Here is a 14874-nt window from a genome sequence, read left to right on the forward strand (position 1 = left end):
CTCTAGATCAAAAGCCCGGCCTGGCCCGAGGATGGTGACGGGAAATATCGGCCCGAGGTCGGGCCTGGGCTCGGGCAGAGAATCTAAACTCTAAGGCAGAGACTGCATCTATCTAGGTGAACCGAACGCGAACAATGGTGTAATGATTCAGTTCGACTCCTAAGACAAGACGATGCTCACCCGACTGGCCAATAGGAACGTTCCAATAGGAAAAAAAGAACGTGGCCCCGCCCATGACACAATTTTCACAGCTAAAGCAAAATCCTGACACGAGAGCAAAAAATTGCATCGAGAGCAAAGAAAAGCGTTTTGAGAGAAACACTTTTTATTTTTAGAGAAAATGTTTTCACACTGATAGCAAAAAATATATATTTGAGATTTTTTTTCCAAGTATTTTAAGAGAGATTTTTTTTCTCAGAAATAATTTTAAAAATTTCAAATTTATATTTTTTTATGTTCTATGAGAAAATACTTTCTCTCAAAACTTTTTTTAGTCTCAAATATTATTTTTTGCTATTGGTATGAAAACTTTTTCTCTCAAATATTATTTTTTCTCTCATGAAATGCTTTTTTGCTATCAGTGTGATAACTTTTTCTCTCAAACTTTTTTTTTTCTCTCAGATCATTTATTTTCTCACATGTAATAAAGACACATTTCTAGCTCCATACGAGACTGGCCAAGGGAAGAGCACGAAACTGCGAGGGCGCGGGATCAAAAAGGTCTGATTTCACAAATATACGCAAGGTCATGAGTTAAACGCATATGTCAGTGCTTGGAGAATTGTAAATGCACAGTTTGTTGAATGAATTTACTAACTCGATATTCAGGGAATGCTTTTCCACATTTGTGTCGCGGAGGCCTACTTTTACAGATGTCGATTGAGGTCTAACGTTACTCGTGCCGCTTCAGTGTCGTTTAGTGCTTTTGTGGTTATCTAAATATCGATAAATCTATCAATATATCCCTGAATTGTATCAGAATTTGTTGAGGTGTCGACAGATATCGTATTGCTGGCTGAGAGAATCGATATCGTATCGTGATGAACTGTCCAATTTACACCCCAGTTAGAAATTATGCTAACCCAGGGTGAAGGGGTAGACCCTTTTATTTAGTCAGATTTCTATTGTCAAGTTCATCTTACAGACAAGTAATTTTTGTTGTTCTGTTTTACTCCTTTACAGCAAGCATATTTGAAAAGACTGGGAGGTGTTGATGAGGTAGACATGGTGAAAAAATCAATGTCTGCGTAAGTACCATTTATGCCACACATTGCTGCATTTATTTAAAATAAATAATTACGCCACACATTAAGCTCTAGTTTCTTGCTGTCGTTGCAATGTCTCTGCTCTATGCAAAAGACGTTGCAAATGTATTGTCATGTATTTAACATGGAAAAGATACCTTTTATAAATGAGTACTTAATATATATTTACATGGATGTTTGTTTTTTAGAACTCTCTCAAATGCCTTGATGGCACAGATGAATTTAAAGGGGAAACGTGGGAAGCTGCCATTTTCTCAGTCTCTGCTATGTCAGATCATCTGTGGTAAGTAAAAAAAGAAAAAGAAAACGGATGCAGAACAACTCATTTGTGGGACATTTGTTTGATTGTTTTGGTTTTTTTGTGATCATTTTGGTTGTGCTTATCCAAATGTAATTAAATTAAATTAGTTACAGTAGTTACAAATTGTAATTCTTATCGATCATTTAACAAGTTAATGGCAGTCTTTTAATTGTTTGTGCCTCTTTTACTTCCAATAGTCAAAAGTTAGCACCAACAAAGTGGTTTTCTGGCTTCACGCATCAAGAATGTTTGCAAATATTTCTTAACATGCACCTACATGTGATTCTATCTTTGTGAAAAAGTAAAACACAGGATGTTTCATGGGCTGAAATATACAGCAGTTATGTTGATCTAAACTGTCTTTATTTTTCTCTTTAGACGCTGTCATCAGTGCATACAACACAACATGTACACAAATATTGGAGACGATGTCAAAATACTTAAAATATGCACCAGAGAGGATGGGTGGTGGTGGCCGTAAGACGATGAAGACTCAATTCACTTAAAAAAAAAAAAGGTTTAATTATTGTTTCTAGATCAATATATAATTCAAGAATGAATAAAATGTTTTTGGTTCATTAGTGATTTACTGATGTTGAAAGATGTTACTTGATGATAATTCTGGCATGTAGTTTTATAAGAACTTACTTGAAACCCACATAAAAAAAAGTTTGAATGATAATGGGTTTAATGAGGCTTCTAAAATGATAGTTTCATTATAGTTTTGCTGTTGAACAATATTACTCTAGTTTATTATTATTCTGGCTTGTACTGTAATGCCTTTTTTAAAGATCTGTTGATGTTACTTGAAATTATATATTTATTATTATTATTATGGCTTGTACTGTAAGACCGTTTTTAAAGACCTGTTGAACTCAATGAAATTATATGTATTATTATTCTGGCTTGTAGTGCTGTAAGAACCTTTTTAAAGACCAAATTTTTGATGTTTAATGATGCTTTTAATTGATGAATTCAATTTATTTCATTATAGTTTTGCTGTTGAACAAGACAAATAAAAAAGCATATATAAATATATGTATTCTAACAAAATGGTTTTTTTATTTTAAAATCTGGCATAGTGCCAACATTTTTTCCCCCTATACAATGTGTAAAATCTCACCCCTGAACTACCGATCTGTACACCGTTTGAACCAAATGTTTTCCCAGATGGGTAGTATTGCAAATTATGCATAGCAAGTTACATTGATTTTCTGTACAAATGTCATGTCTTCAGAGAGTACAGTGAAAAGGAAACTCAATCTATAGTTTATTCAATGTTAAAAAATAAGATATAAGGTTGCATTTTCAACGTTGTTTCGTTTTGCAAAATCATTTTTCAACCTCGACGTCGCTGCAAGACGGTGAAACAATGTCACGAAATCAACGGTGAAACAACGTCACGATTTCAACGTTGAATCGTTTTGCAAAATCGAATCATAATCCAACGTTGATTCAACCTTGGTCCCTGACGTTGATTCACCGGTGAATCAACGTTGAAATGCCGGCTGGGTAATGAGCAGGAATAACGTTAGCGGTTGCGGCGCAACGCCAGAAACAACAACAGGTGACTTTAATGTCATCATGGATGAAAAGAAAGAAAGGAGATGTGAATTGGTTGATTCAGTAAATTTGCTCAGGTCAGGATAATCGTATTTTCTGTATAACGTTAAACCTGTTGATGTTAGCCTTACGTTGACTGAGGCGAGCTACACTGCTGCTTAATAACTTCAGACTGTTAGCTAAATATATTAATGTAGAACATTCTGTGTAGCTTACTAAAAAATAAACATTCTGTAGGCCTACCATGAAAACGAGTCCACTTTAAACCGCTGCATTTTCTGTCAGCAACGAAGTAGTCAAGACAGAACCTAACAATAACACACACACATTTATGCCAAAATGTCCGTTTTGTCGAGTATCCCACAAGAACAGTCTTAAATTAGTTAAATAGAATCTTAAATGGAAGTGAAGAGTTGTGAGAGAATGAGACGCGTGAGATCCTGTCAGCAGCGGCAGATCTTAAAGTGACAGCAGCCACTCATTCTCTCCGTCAGTAAAGTTAACCAAAGAACAAAAGGAAAAGAGAAAATTACTAACTGCTCTTGACTAAAGAACGGATTAATCAAATAAAATATTTCAAATTCAATTATTTAAATTAATATTTAATTTATAATTTATGCCGTTTTATAAACTTTCTGAAATGTCTGTATATCATACCACCAAAGCACCAACTCCGAACCAGTAAAAATGGTTCTTAAGTAGCACCAAATCATCGCTGGTCTAGAAATGTATACATATCTGTAAGATGAATGACAGGAAGCAAATGCAAGTTAACAGTTTAATGGATAGATCAAGGGATGCAGTACAAGCAGATGTGAATGGTGACGCAGGGACTTCGATGGTCAGAATCGGTGATGAAGTGCAGTGATGAGGTGATGGTGAGACGACAGTTGAAACCACGCGACGAAGACGAACACAAGGCAGGAACTGTACACCGGAACACCAACACGGACGACATCAAACAACGATCTGACAAGGATGATAGAACAGCGGTAAGTATAAATAGAGTGGTGAGATTGATTGCAGCTGGTGATGTGATGATGATCAGCTGGAGTGGATCAGGTGATGTCATACATTCACGCCCACTACACACGTGCGTTCATAAAACAACATAAACACGAGACTAAGGAACAGAGAATAGGCTTGTTCGACTTGAACCGGCGCTGCGCAGACCGATCGGTTGATGACATCAAAGTACCGCGAGAGCGATTCAAAAGCATAAGGAGCCGTCTGCTCTCTAATCGCTCTCGCGGTACTTTGATGTCATCAACCGATCGGTCTGTGCAGCGCCGGTTCAAGTCGAACAAGCCTAATGCGTCTACCGTGACATCAGCAGCCAAAAATGAGCCCATGTCTATATGAAATCCCAAATTTATTATATTAATTATTATTAAAATGTAGTTTTCTGAGCACTAATTGTTTGTTGAGCTCCAGTTATGGATATCAGTAGATTTGTATATGCCAACAATGGTAGAAATGTAATTAATTAAAAAATGTATTACGTTACCCAGGAATGACATTTTGATGGGGGGAAAAAATGATTCACTGATTCACCAAAAAAAGGTTAATTAAATTCTTGAAATATGTATATGTCATTGCATTACATACACAACACTCTAATAAGTATAGAAAGTCCTAAATTTTGAATTTTTTGCCAGTTTTATTTTTTTTCGCATTTTAAATCCTTATCCGTCATTCACCCATAATCAAATGTAAAAATAAAACTGCCGAGGCTTTACTGTAATATAAACACTTCTATAAAAGCTTTAAACATTCTTCAGTCAAGAGCAGTGAGTGATTTTCTCTGTTTTTTTGTTGTTTGATTAACATTAATGTAACAGTCAGCTGCAGGTGTATAGGCTGCTGCACGTTAAGACCTAATGCATGGATACAGTATATGATACACACTCGTTTTCTTTCTCAACCGTCTATGTTCACTGAACATGTGAATTCTCACCAAGACTGGCTTTTTGACATAATTTTTTGTGTATTTGGCCATATGAGCTATGGAAGAGAACAAAATATGGGATTGTGCGCTGTCTGTCAGAACTCTGTTTTCCTTTATAAGACACTGGCAAATGCACAGCAATTGTCTTGTGTAACATGTTTGAATTTTGTCTGTATTATTACCTGAGTTAACCTTGAGTCTTGATTTGTTTTACTATGCACCTTGATTTGTTCTTTTATTTTAAATAAATCTGCACACCATCTGTTTGGGTCAGTTTGGTTCACCTCAGTCAAAGTATGGTTGTTAATTTGGCAGATGATTTTATCTGAAGCAGCTTACATTGCATCATTTTTTTTATAAGTTCAAGCATTCCATGGTAATCGAAACCATGACCTTGGTGTTGCTAGCATAATACTATAGACCTTATGTAGCCACGCCCCTTTTCAGCCCTGAGCTCGTTGTCTTTTGACTTCCGGTCTGTATTTTCACAGCGATCTTTCATAATTATGAATTAACGGCTCGTTTAAAAAATTTCCAAGCCCCATTTGTTAAGACATATGCTTTACAATGCTTATGATAAACATTACAATGCTCATGATAACTTTCGTTAACTCTACAATAAGTAAATCAACTTCACCAGCTAATTACTCCTGGACAGCGATGCCGTAGAAATAAACAGAGCGAACGCAAAAACGGAAGTTCAAAGACAATATTCTAAAGATGGCGGCGCCCTCGTTTCTCTGGTGCATAAGGTCTATACTTTTTGAGATATAGAATTATATACCACTGTTCTTGACTGCTGTTCAGTTTGCTAAAGCACATATTATCAGTAACCTGACCTATAAATGTGGATTCTTAAAATGCTGTGCACACTTGCCTCTCGATTTGGAAATGTCAAACATGGCAGCTTGATACTTGATCTAAGAACCATAATTTTCAAACCATTAGCTGTTTCTGCTTTTTAACCTTTAAATATGAAGGTTATTTTTGTCCGAACCTATATTATGCTCAATAGAAAAAAAAACCGAACATGTAGTTTAAATGTGTTTTTTTTCTCTACAACAATATTTGAAAACAAAAATGCAAAGAAAAACACAACAAAAAGAGCAGGAGTATAATATATCATAATAATAATAATAATAATAATGTGTCTTTAAGAGACTGTCAGTTTAACTCATGTGTTCAGTAATTCATTTGAACCATTGCACCATCTTTTGAAAAAATTTTAAACGGTAATGAGCTTTTGCCTTTTTGGAGCAATATTAGAACCATGTAAACGGTTCATGTGACTGTCATCTGGGAATTTCAATGCACTGCATGCACATAATTTTATTTGCCCTAAATTATTAAACAAGAACCTCAAACCCACTCAGTATGAAATCATGGTTGTAGGCCTATATTGCAACCCGTCAGATAATAAAATCACAAAGTATGAATAATCTAAAGTCATGCAGTTTTAGCAGTGCACAATTTCTTTAAAAAAAAATTATATGGCAAACAGCCTTTTTTTGTTTGAGCAGTTTGAGCTTCGTTCTGGTATTCTAAGCAGTGAGATGTAAAAAGTAAAAGTAACTGCAGATAAAAATCAGACATGAGAGTCACACACACAGCCAGATGTGTATGTGTGTGTGTGTGTTTCAAGATGCACAAAACAACCTCTGAATGAAACACTCGACAAGTCCCTCAGCGAACGTCCTTACATTAGAGCCATTGTCAAAGTGCTACTTCAAAACCAGGATGACACACTGCATCGTTTACCACTGTTAATACACAAAATTACATTAAACATACACGCAGCATTGTTCATTACCGGTGCACGCTTTGGATTTGATCCAAATATGTTAAAATAAATGTTCACTTGTCGCGTGTTTTAGTCTTCAATTAAAGTTCAATCTCTCTATTCTATGTGTACGTTGTTTTTACTCTACTAAACTATTTTACAACTCCAGTTTTATTCCAAATATGAAAGGAGAAAACACAAGCAAAGGCGTTAGAGGAGCAGACACTGAACAGAGCTGGTTGAGTCTACGCGGTTCTCATGCTTCGGTTAAATGCGCAGCGGCTCATTGTTGATCACAGTCAGATTGTGTGAGTTCAGATTCATTCAGAAAAATCATGGCAGAAACCGCTCCAGCGTCCGCGACCAAAGCGGCCAAGAAGAAATCAGCCGCCAAAAGCAAGAAAGCAGGTCCAGGCGTCCGCGAGCTGATCGTCAAGGCTGTGTCCGCATCTAAAGAGAGGAGCGGTGTGTCCCTCGCCGCCCTGAAGAAAGCGCTCGCTGCCGGGTGGATACGATGTGGAGAAGAACAACTCCCGCGTCAAGACCGCCGTCAAGAGTCTCGTTACTAATGACATACTGGTCCAGACTAAAGGAACCGGGGCCTCGGGCTCCTTCAAGCTCAACAAGAAACAGAGCGAGACCAAGACTAAACCCGCCAAGAAAGCGGCTCCTAAAGCCAAGAAGCCCGCAGCCAAGAAACCCGCTGCCGCTAAGAAGCCCAAAACTGCAGCTGCAAAGAAGCCCGTCGCTAAGAAATCTCCGAAGAAGGTGAAGAAACCCGCCGCTAAAAAGGCAACGAAGAGCCCGAAGAAGACAAAGAAACCAGCGACTCCTAAGAAAACAGCCAAGAGTCCGAAAAAGACAAAGGCTGCAAAACCCAAAACGGCGAAACCTAAAGCAGACAAGCCTAAAAAGGCAGCAGCCAAAAAGAAATAAGCTCTCTTTTCCCTTGTTTTTTTATTATTCAAAAAGGCTCTTTTAAGAGCCACCCACTACTTCATAGTAAAGAGTATGATTTCAACAGACATCTGTTAAATGAAAGTGTAATTGTTACTGCGAAGACAAAATAATTTGCCCTTTATGTTCATGTGCACATTCATGTATCCCCAGTTTCACAGACAATGAAGACTTTTAAAAGCCTATAGTCCCAGACTAAAATGCATGTTTTAGCTGTTTTAACGGAAAGCAACTTGCACTAACATAGCCTATCTTAAAATATGTTAGTGTCATTGTTTTATCTCAAGATGCACACATAGGCCTAATGATTTTTTCTCCCTAATGAACGATTTTAAAAGCTTCTTATATTTCTTAATTGAACAAATGTCCTAACCCTGGTTTAATTTTAGACGTTATATAGGTAATTTAAATTTACAATTTAAACATTTTTGATGAAATCTGTATCTGTGAGTACGTTTATATGTCCATACCAGTGAACTTTGAAACTGCATTGCTTAAACGCGATTTTAATTTAGGCTACTATGCTTTAAACCAGACAGTAAAGTGAATAATGGTACTTCAACATGCTTTATACGGTCATAAAATGCACATACTAAATTACAAAATATATATAAACAGTGAAAATTAAGATACTGAAGAAAATTAAGATCATTTGAACGACGCATTAAAATTTTTAAAGAAATACATTAAAAGTAGCAAACACTATTGAGAATAGTAGAAAGGGGGTTGGGTTTGGAGGGAAGTTCACTGATTGGCTCGATGATGTGTTCAGACACCAGCCAATAGGACACTAGTGAGCTTTCTATTTAAGTCAGAACACAGCGGTCGAAAGTATTATTTTCTCTAATAGAAGATCAACAACTATAATAAACAATGAGTGGAAGAGGTAAAACCGGGGGAAAGGCTCGTGCTAAGGCCAAGACTCGCTCTTCCAGGGCGGGACTGCAGTTCCCCGTTGGACGTGTTCACAGGCTTCTCCGCAAAGGCAACTATGCCCAGCGCGTCGGTGCCGGAGCTCCGGTGTATTTGGCCGCTGTGCTCGAGTATCTGACCGCTGAGATCCTGGAGTTGGCTGGAAACGCCGCTCGGGACAACAAGAAGACCCGCATCATCCCTCGACACCTGCAGCTGGCGGTGCGCAACGACGAGGAGTTGAACAAGCTTCTGGGCGGCGTGACCATCGCTCAGGGTGGTGTGTTGCCCAACATTCAGGCCGTGCTGCTGCCCAAGAAGACCGAGAAGCCTGCGAAGGGCAAGTAAACAGAGGGAAACTTCGCTTCAAACCAAAGGCTCTTTTCAGAGCCACCCAATATCTTCAATAAAGAGTCATTTTATTTGTTCAAAACCGTATTAGAAGATACAAATTGTAGGTGGATGTCCATGACTCGACATTTAATGTACTCTTCATTCAATGTTGACACTTTTTTTTGAAATCCACATGCCCAAGCTTAAAAACAAAAAAAACTAACGTATTGACTGTCTCGGTCTGTCTTGCATTTCAACTATAAAGTAGTTTCAATAATTTAATTAACTGAAAATACGATTTATTCCTACCAATTTTTTTGACAATGTATTTTATTCAGTCAAATTGCACTTATTAAAGAATTTGTGAGCGTATTATGGAAATTCACATTGCTGTGTTGGCATGGCTAAAATGTTTTATTTATAAATGGGGTTATAAGTATGTGTTCGTGTCTCAGTTTTTATAATTACTTCCACAAGTCAAATTCTGCACATTCAATACGATTTATTAAAGAAACAATCACGGTTGCTGATGAACAGATTTGAGGCAGATGTCGTGTATACAAAAGACTGAGAGACAATAAAGCACGTTTGGGCGGGAACCATAAACTGTCGTCTATTTTTTGTTTTGTTTTTTAAATAGAAGGTCTGTTTTACAGACGCTGGACAACAACCAATCGAATGCCTCTTAAGCAAAGCCATCCAATAAGCGCATGGCAGCCCTAGGCTTAAAAGGCGCTGTGTTCTAGTGAATGAAATACCATGTGATAAACTCATTCATTCGTTTTCCTATTCACAGCAGCAACTGATTTCCGTTGAAACAATGGCGAGAACCAAGCAGACCGCTCGTAAGTCCACTGGAGGAAAAGCCCCGAGGAAACAGCTGGCCACTAAAGCCGCCCGTAAGAGTGCACCCGCTACCGGTGGCGTTAAGAAGCCTCATCGCTACAGGCCCGGTACCGTGGCGCTGAGAGAGATTCGCCGTTATCAGAAATCCACTGAACTGCTGATTCGCAAACTGCCCTTCCAGCGTCTGGTGAGAGAAATCGCTCAAGACTTCAAGACGGATCTGCGCTTCCAGAGCTCGGCTGTCATGGCCCTGCAGGAGGCGAGCGAGGCTTATTTGGTGGGTCTGTTTGAGGACACCAATTTGTGCGCCATCCACGCCAAGAGAGTCACCATCATGCCCAAAGACATCCAGCTGGCCCGCCGCATCCGCGGAGAGCGCGCTTAAATCCACAGCCGTCATACTAACCCCAAAGGCTCTTTTAAGAGCCACCTCAATGTCTCTATGAAAGATGATTTTCACTTTGATTTCCATTAGACAAATGTAGTATGCTGAAGTACAACCTTTTTTTTTTCTTAATTCAAAATTAACTTTTACTATATGACATTATTTCAAATGTATTTCATATCCATATTACTTTACACCATCTTAAAGTTGTTAATTAATTTTTGTTTGTTTGTTTACTGATAATTTATGACTTGTTACACACTTGTGGTCTTCCCAGTTTGACTGGCATACTAAAAAAAATGCTTATGAGTCTCCACCAAATCTTGGATTCAATGTTTTTGGCAACTTGTTTTCTTTTAGGATTGTTTTTGAATTTCCTTTTGCATCTGACTAAATGTAGGCCTCATTTATCTGTGAGTAGGCAACTAATTTTTAAATATCATTATTGATGAATGATTTTCATAATTTTAAATAAAATTTGGATAAAATGTGCACTGTTTATTGCACTAGTGTCCTTTAATGTTTAATCAGGAAGTTTGCTTTGAAATGCTTTAGTTTTGTAATAGATGGCACAGAGTCATACTTGTGGTGTTCCCAATCAAAAATGCTTATACATCTCTTATGATATTATCAAATATTGGATTTCATCTTTTTGTCAACTTGTCTTTCATTTAGGACTTTTTTGGTATTTCTTTTTGCATCTGATTAATCTTAGATCTGATTTATCTGAGAGTATGCACCTCATTCTTTGAGTGAAAAAGGCATTATTTATGAATAACTTTCACAATATTAAATACAATATGAATAAAAATTGCACTGTTTATCACACTAGTGTGCTTTAATGTTTAATCAGGGTGTTTTTTTCTGAAATGATTTTTTATGTTGTACAAAATGGCACAGAGTAACACTTGTGGTGTTCCCAGTCAAAGTGAATGGGGAAGAATGAAAAAAAGAGAAACCGTTAGTGTTCAGGAGCATGTTGATCATGTTCATGTTTACTTATGTCTGCACAGCATTGCCTCCTCCTCACTAGTACCTTGATCAATGATCTGTTCAAGAACATGAGCAGAGCTTCAGAACAAGAGCTTCTTCGCCATTGCGATGCCACAAAAATAAACGACAAGCAAGGCACTGTGAGGCATTTTAATGTGTCTGTGTCCTATAACATCTATATTTGTACATTTTGTGAGAACATCAAAGTCCCAAAACACAATATAATAATATTTTGTCTTAAAACTGTGATGAAACAAAGAACATGAAATAAAGATTATTTTGAAGCAGGGTTACTGCAGACTAAAGCCAGTTTGTGTGTGAGACTCTGTGCCAAGTTAAACATTAAGGTAGACTATATGTGTTAAACAGTGCAATTTTTTTCACATTTTATTTAATATTTCCAAAATTATTCACAAATAATGCTTTTTTCACTCAAAACTGAGATGCCTACTCTCAGATAAATGAGGCCTATTAATCAGTTCAAATATATATATATATATATATATATATATATATATATATATATATATATATATATATATATATATATATATATATATATATATATATATATAAAAAACCAGTCCTAATTTAAAGAAAACAAGTTGACCAAAAGATAGAAACCAATATTTAGTAATAATAACAAGTGATTTATATGCTATTTTTTTGTAGGCCTGTCATTTTCAACCTGGAACTCCACAAGTGCTATAGGGTTTTCAACACAAAACAAGAGTTAGGTCACTCACAAGATTCAGAAAAATAATATAAAGATCATCTTTTCTTCAGTAGGCTATTTATTGTGCGTCCGTATACCATTCAGCTTAAAAGGCTAAATGTGTATTTTTAACTACATTTTAAAAATGAATTTATACTGTTTAGGCTAAATGTGTATTTTTTAACTACATTTAAAAAATGAATTTATATCACTGTTGAATACATGCAGAACACTGCTTATTTGCTGCTTATTAACAGAACGAAAGTGCTTATGATTACCCCTGTCCACATCGAAAGTGCCTACAATGGGCATGTGAGTGCCAGAACTGGACAACTCGAACAAGAGAGAGCAGTGGGATGCACTATGGGATGAAGGCAGGCCAGTCGCCGGTGGAGGGAGTGTGATGCTCAGGGAGGGTAATATTTTGCTGGGAAACTTTGGGTCCTGGCATTCATGTGGATGATACTTCGACATGTACCACCTACCTGAAGATTGTTGCAGACCATGGCAATGGTGTTCCCTGATGGCAGTGGCTTGTGTCACAGGATAATGCTCCATGCCACACAAACACATACACACACACACACACACAAAAAGGATCATGAAGGGTTTAAGGAACACGACAAGGAGTTCAGGGCGTTGCCTCGGCCTCAAAATTCCTTTTGAGGATCTAGGAGCATATTTTCTTCCATTTTTCAAAAAATCTGATCCATTGAGATCCCACCTCGCAACCTGATACCACATTCAGAGATCTTGTGGGGTCCTTATACCTGAGCTGTTTACCAGCATGAGGGAGACCTACATGATATTAGGCAGGTGGTTTTAATGCTGTGGCTGATCAGTGTATATTGCAAATATTAAGTCTAATGTAAACTAAATATAAACATGGAATTTTTGCAACCCTAGATGATACCAAATTAATCTACAATAAGATGACAGAAATACAGAGAAGTAATGAGAAGAGGCCCAGACAGATATGAAGAGTATGTATGGGAAAAGAGCATTACCAAAAAATAACACATAATAACAAATAAGAGAAGTAGACAGTACAAGATAAACAAAAGAAACAAGAGGACAAAACTACATGAAAACAAAAGAACGAGTCGGATGTGGGGGATGGTAGTTGTTGATGGGCGTGATTAACATTTTAAAGCTTCTGATTGGTTCGCCTACAAGTCAATGCGCGTTTAATGTGGCCAATGAAATCATTCTATGGGTTGAAGATTCACAATGACAGAATTCCGTTCTACCCTTTTGAAATTAGCATAGAGCAGTGAATAAAACACGCCTGCAGCAACACAGCTTTATTGTTTCTTGAGTATCAGTGAGCGAAGCATCATGCCTGAACCAGCGAAGTCCGCACCCAAGAAGGGCTCGAAGAAGGCCGTCACTAAACCCGCCGGCAAGGGCGGAAAGAAGCGCAGAAAGTCCAGGAAAGAGAGCTACGCGATCTACGTGTACAAAGTCCTGAAGCAGGTTCATCCCGACACCGGGATCTCCTCCAAGGCGATGGGAATCATGAACTCTTTCGTCAACGACATCTTCGAGCGCATCGCCGGTGAAGCGTCTCGTCTCGCTCACTACAACAAGCGCTCCACCATCACATCGAGAGAGATCCAGACCGCCGTGCGTCTGCTGCTGCCCGGAGAGCTGGCCAAACACGCCGTGTCTGAGGGCACAAAGGCTGTGACCAAATACACCAGCTCAAAGTAGAGCGATCTCAGCTAAACACAACACAAAGGCTCTTTTAAGAGCCACCCACAATGTCTTTAAAGAGCTTGAGACTGTGTTTCTGCTTTGATGTTTGCTACTGTTTTTAGTGTTAAAGTTAAATTTGTTTGTTTTGCTGAAGCAATAACCGAGTTAAGAGTCTTTTTTGTTTTCTAATTTTAGCGTTTTACTGAAGCTCTGTATTCAAACGCCATTTAGAGAAAACGTATTCGATGTTTTAAGAACTACTTTTAGATTTTATTTTATTGTAAATTTTTGCTTAATTTAGCACAGATGTTTTACGTTTGTAAACCGACTCAACAAAACGTCATGTAATTTCACCCTTCGCGTGGAGCTTGATTGACAGTTGATCTAATCATAACGCGGATATTTTGTGCCCCCGTGACTATCCGCCATTTTGTCCGACAAACAAACCAGTCCGATAAACCAGGGGCCTATACCATGAAGCCGGTTTAGGTGCCTAGCCAGCTATGTTTCAGTTTAGTTTGCGTCAACCCTGGGTTTTAGGGACCATGAAAGTGGTTTGGCTTTTAGCAGTGTATATCGCCATAGTAACTTATGATCCACGGCTAACCTGGTCCGGGGCAGGTTATGTTCAAGATAAGAGGTTGCAAACTGAACTTGGACCAATCAGCTGTGAGCAAAGTGACACATGTCGTCTGCGATAAAGTCACTCCACCTGTTTCTACTCCAAATTAAAGGTCACTACATAGCAAATTATTTTTAAAGACAAAATCGTCAGGTTTTTAGTGATGCTTATTTAGAATAATAAATTTGTATGATTTAGATATTATTTATGTAATTATTATACCCTTTATCAATCACACATGTACAATTTTAGTTCATCAATTATTATTACGCAGTTTAAATGAATAAATATGTAAAGGTAATATATATACGCTTTAGCATCAATAGATGAGGCTATAAAATGACTACATGTGAGCTTAAATGTTCAATTCTCTCTATACCTTTATCAGCTGTATAAAATAACTTCACAACTTTTACTTGCACTGATATACAGTAGCGAGACTTTTTCTTTTAGTTGTCCTCTTCCATAGACAGCTGTTTACTTCTTGCTTTTTGAAGACACCTGATTTTAACAAGCAGAATCATTGAAGGCGAAAAACACAAATTGTAAGCAACCG

The 14874-nt window shown here is 37.6% G+C and overlaps 3 protein-coding genes, 1 long non-coding RNA gene and 1 pseudogene across 4 annotated transcripts; all 5 read left to right on the forward strand.

Annotated features, from left to right (window-relative positions):
* Nucleotides 1-1132: 1132 nt before the first annotated feature.
* On the forward strand, nucleotides 1133-2042 carry LOC143736530 (uncharacterized). Its single transcript, XR_013203473.1, has 3 exons — nucleotides 1133-1247; nucleotides 1454-1548; nucleotides 1945-2042. It is a non-coding gene; the product is annotated as an uncharacterized LOC143736530 (long non-coding RNA).
* A 5087-nt stretch (nucleotides 2043-7129) lies between these two features.
* Nucleotides 7130-7793, forward strand: LOC143736531 (histone H1 pseudogene; annotated as a pseudogene).
* An 882-nt stretch (nucleotides 7794-8675) lies between these two features.
* On the forward strand, nucleotides 8676-10782 carry LOC143736743 (histone H2A-like). Its single transcript, XM_077227393.1, has one exon. The coding sequence runs from the start codon at nucleotides 8688-8690 to the stop codon at nucleotides 9072-9074; it is 387 nt and encodes a 128-aa protein (XP_077083508.1). The 5' UTR covers nucleotides 8676-8687; the 3' UTR covers nucleotides 9075-10782.
* Nucleotides 9880-10782, forward strand: LOC143736741 (histone H3). The gene has a single exon (XM_077227391.1). The coding sequence runs from the start codon at nucleotides 9880-9882 to the stop codon at nucleotides 10288-10290; it is 411 nt and encodes a 136-aa protein (XP_077083506.1). The 3' UTR covers nucleotides 10291-10782.
* A 2498-nt stretch (nucleotides 10783-13280) lies between these two features.
* LOC143736532 (histone H2B-like) lies at nucleotides 13281-13756 on the forward strand. The gene has a single exon (XM_077227224.1). The coding sequence runs from the start codon at nucleotides 13337-13339 to the stop codon at nucleotides 13709-13711; it is 375 nt and encodes a 124-aa protein (XP_077083339.1). The 5' UTR covers nucleotides 13281-13336; the 3' UTR covers nucleotides 13712-13756.
* Nucleotides 13757-14874: the final 1118 nt, after the last annotated feature.

Source organism: Siphateles boraxobius, unplaced genomic scaffold (genome assembly GCF_051911475.1).
Source record: "Siphateles boraxobius isolate OS27281-9 unplaced genomic scaffold, OSU_SipBor_1 130, whole genome shotgun sequence".
Lineage (NCBI taxonomy): Eukaryota > Metazoa > Chordata > Actinopteri > Cypriniformes > Leuciscidae > Siphateles > Siphateles boraxobius.

Coding starts and splice junctions, on each gene's coding strand:
- LOC143736743 (XM_077227393.1), top strand. CDS start 8,688: ATGAGTGGAAGAGGTAAAACCGGGGGAAAGGCTCGTGCTAAGGCCAAG.
- LOC143736741 (XM_077227391.1), top strand. CDS start 9,880: ATGGCGAGAACCAAGCAGACCGCTCGTAAGTCCACTGGAGGAAAAGCC.
- LOC143736532 (XM_077227224.1), top strand. CDS start 13,337: ATGCCTGAACCAGCGAAGTCCGCACCCAAGAAGGGCTCGAAGAAGGCC.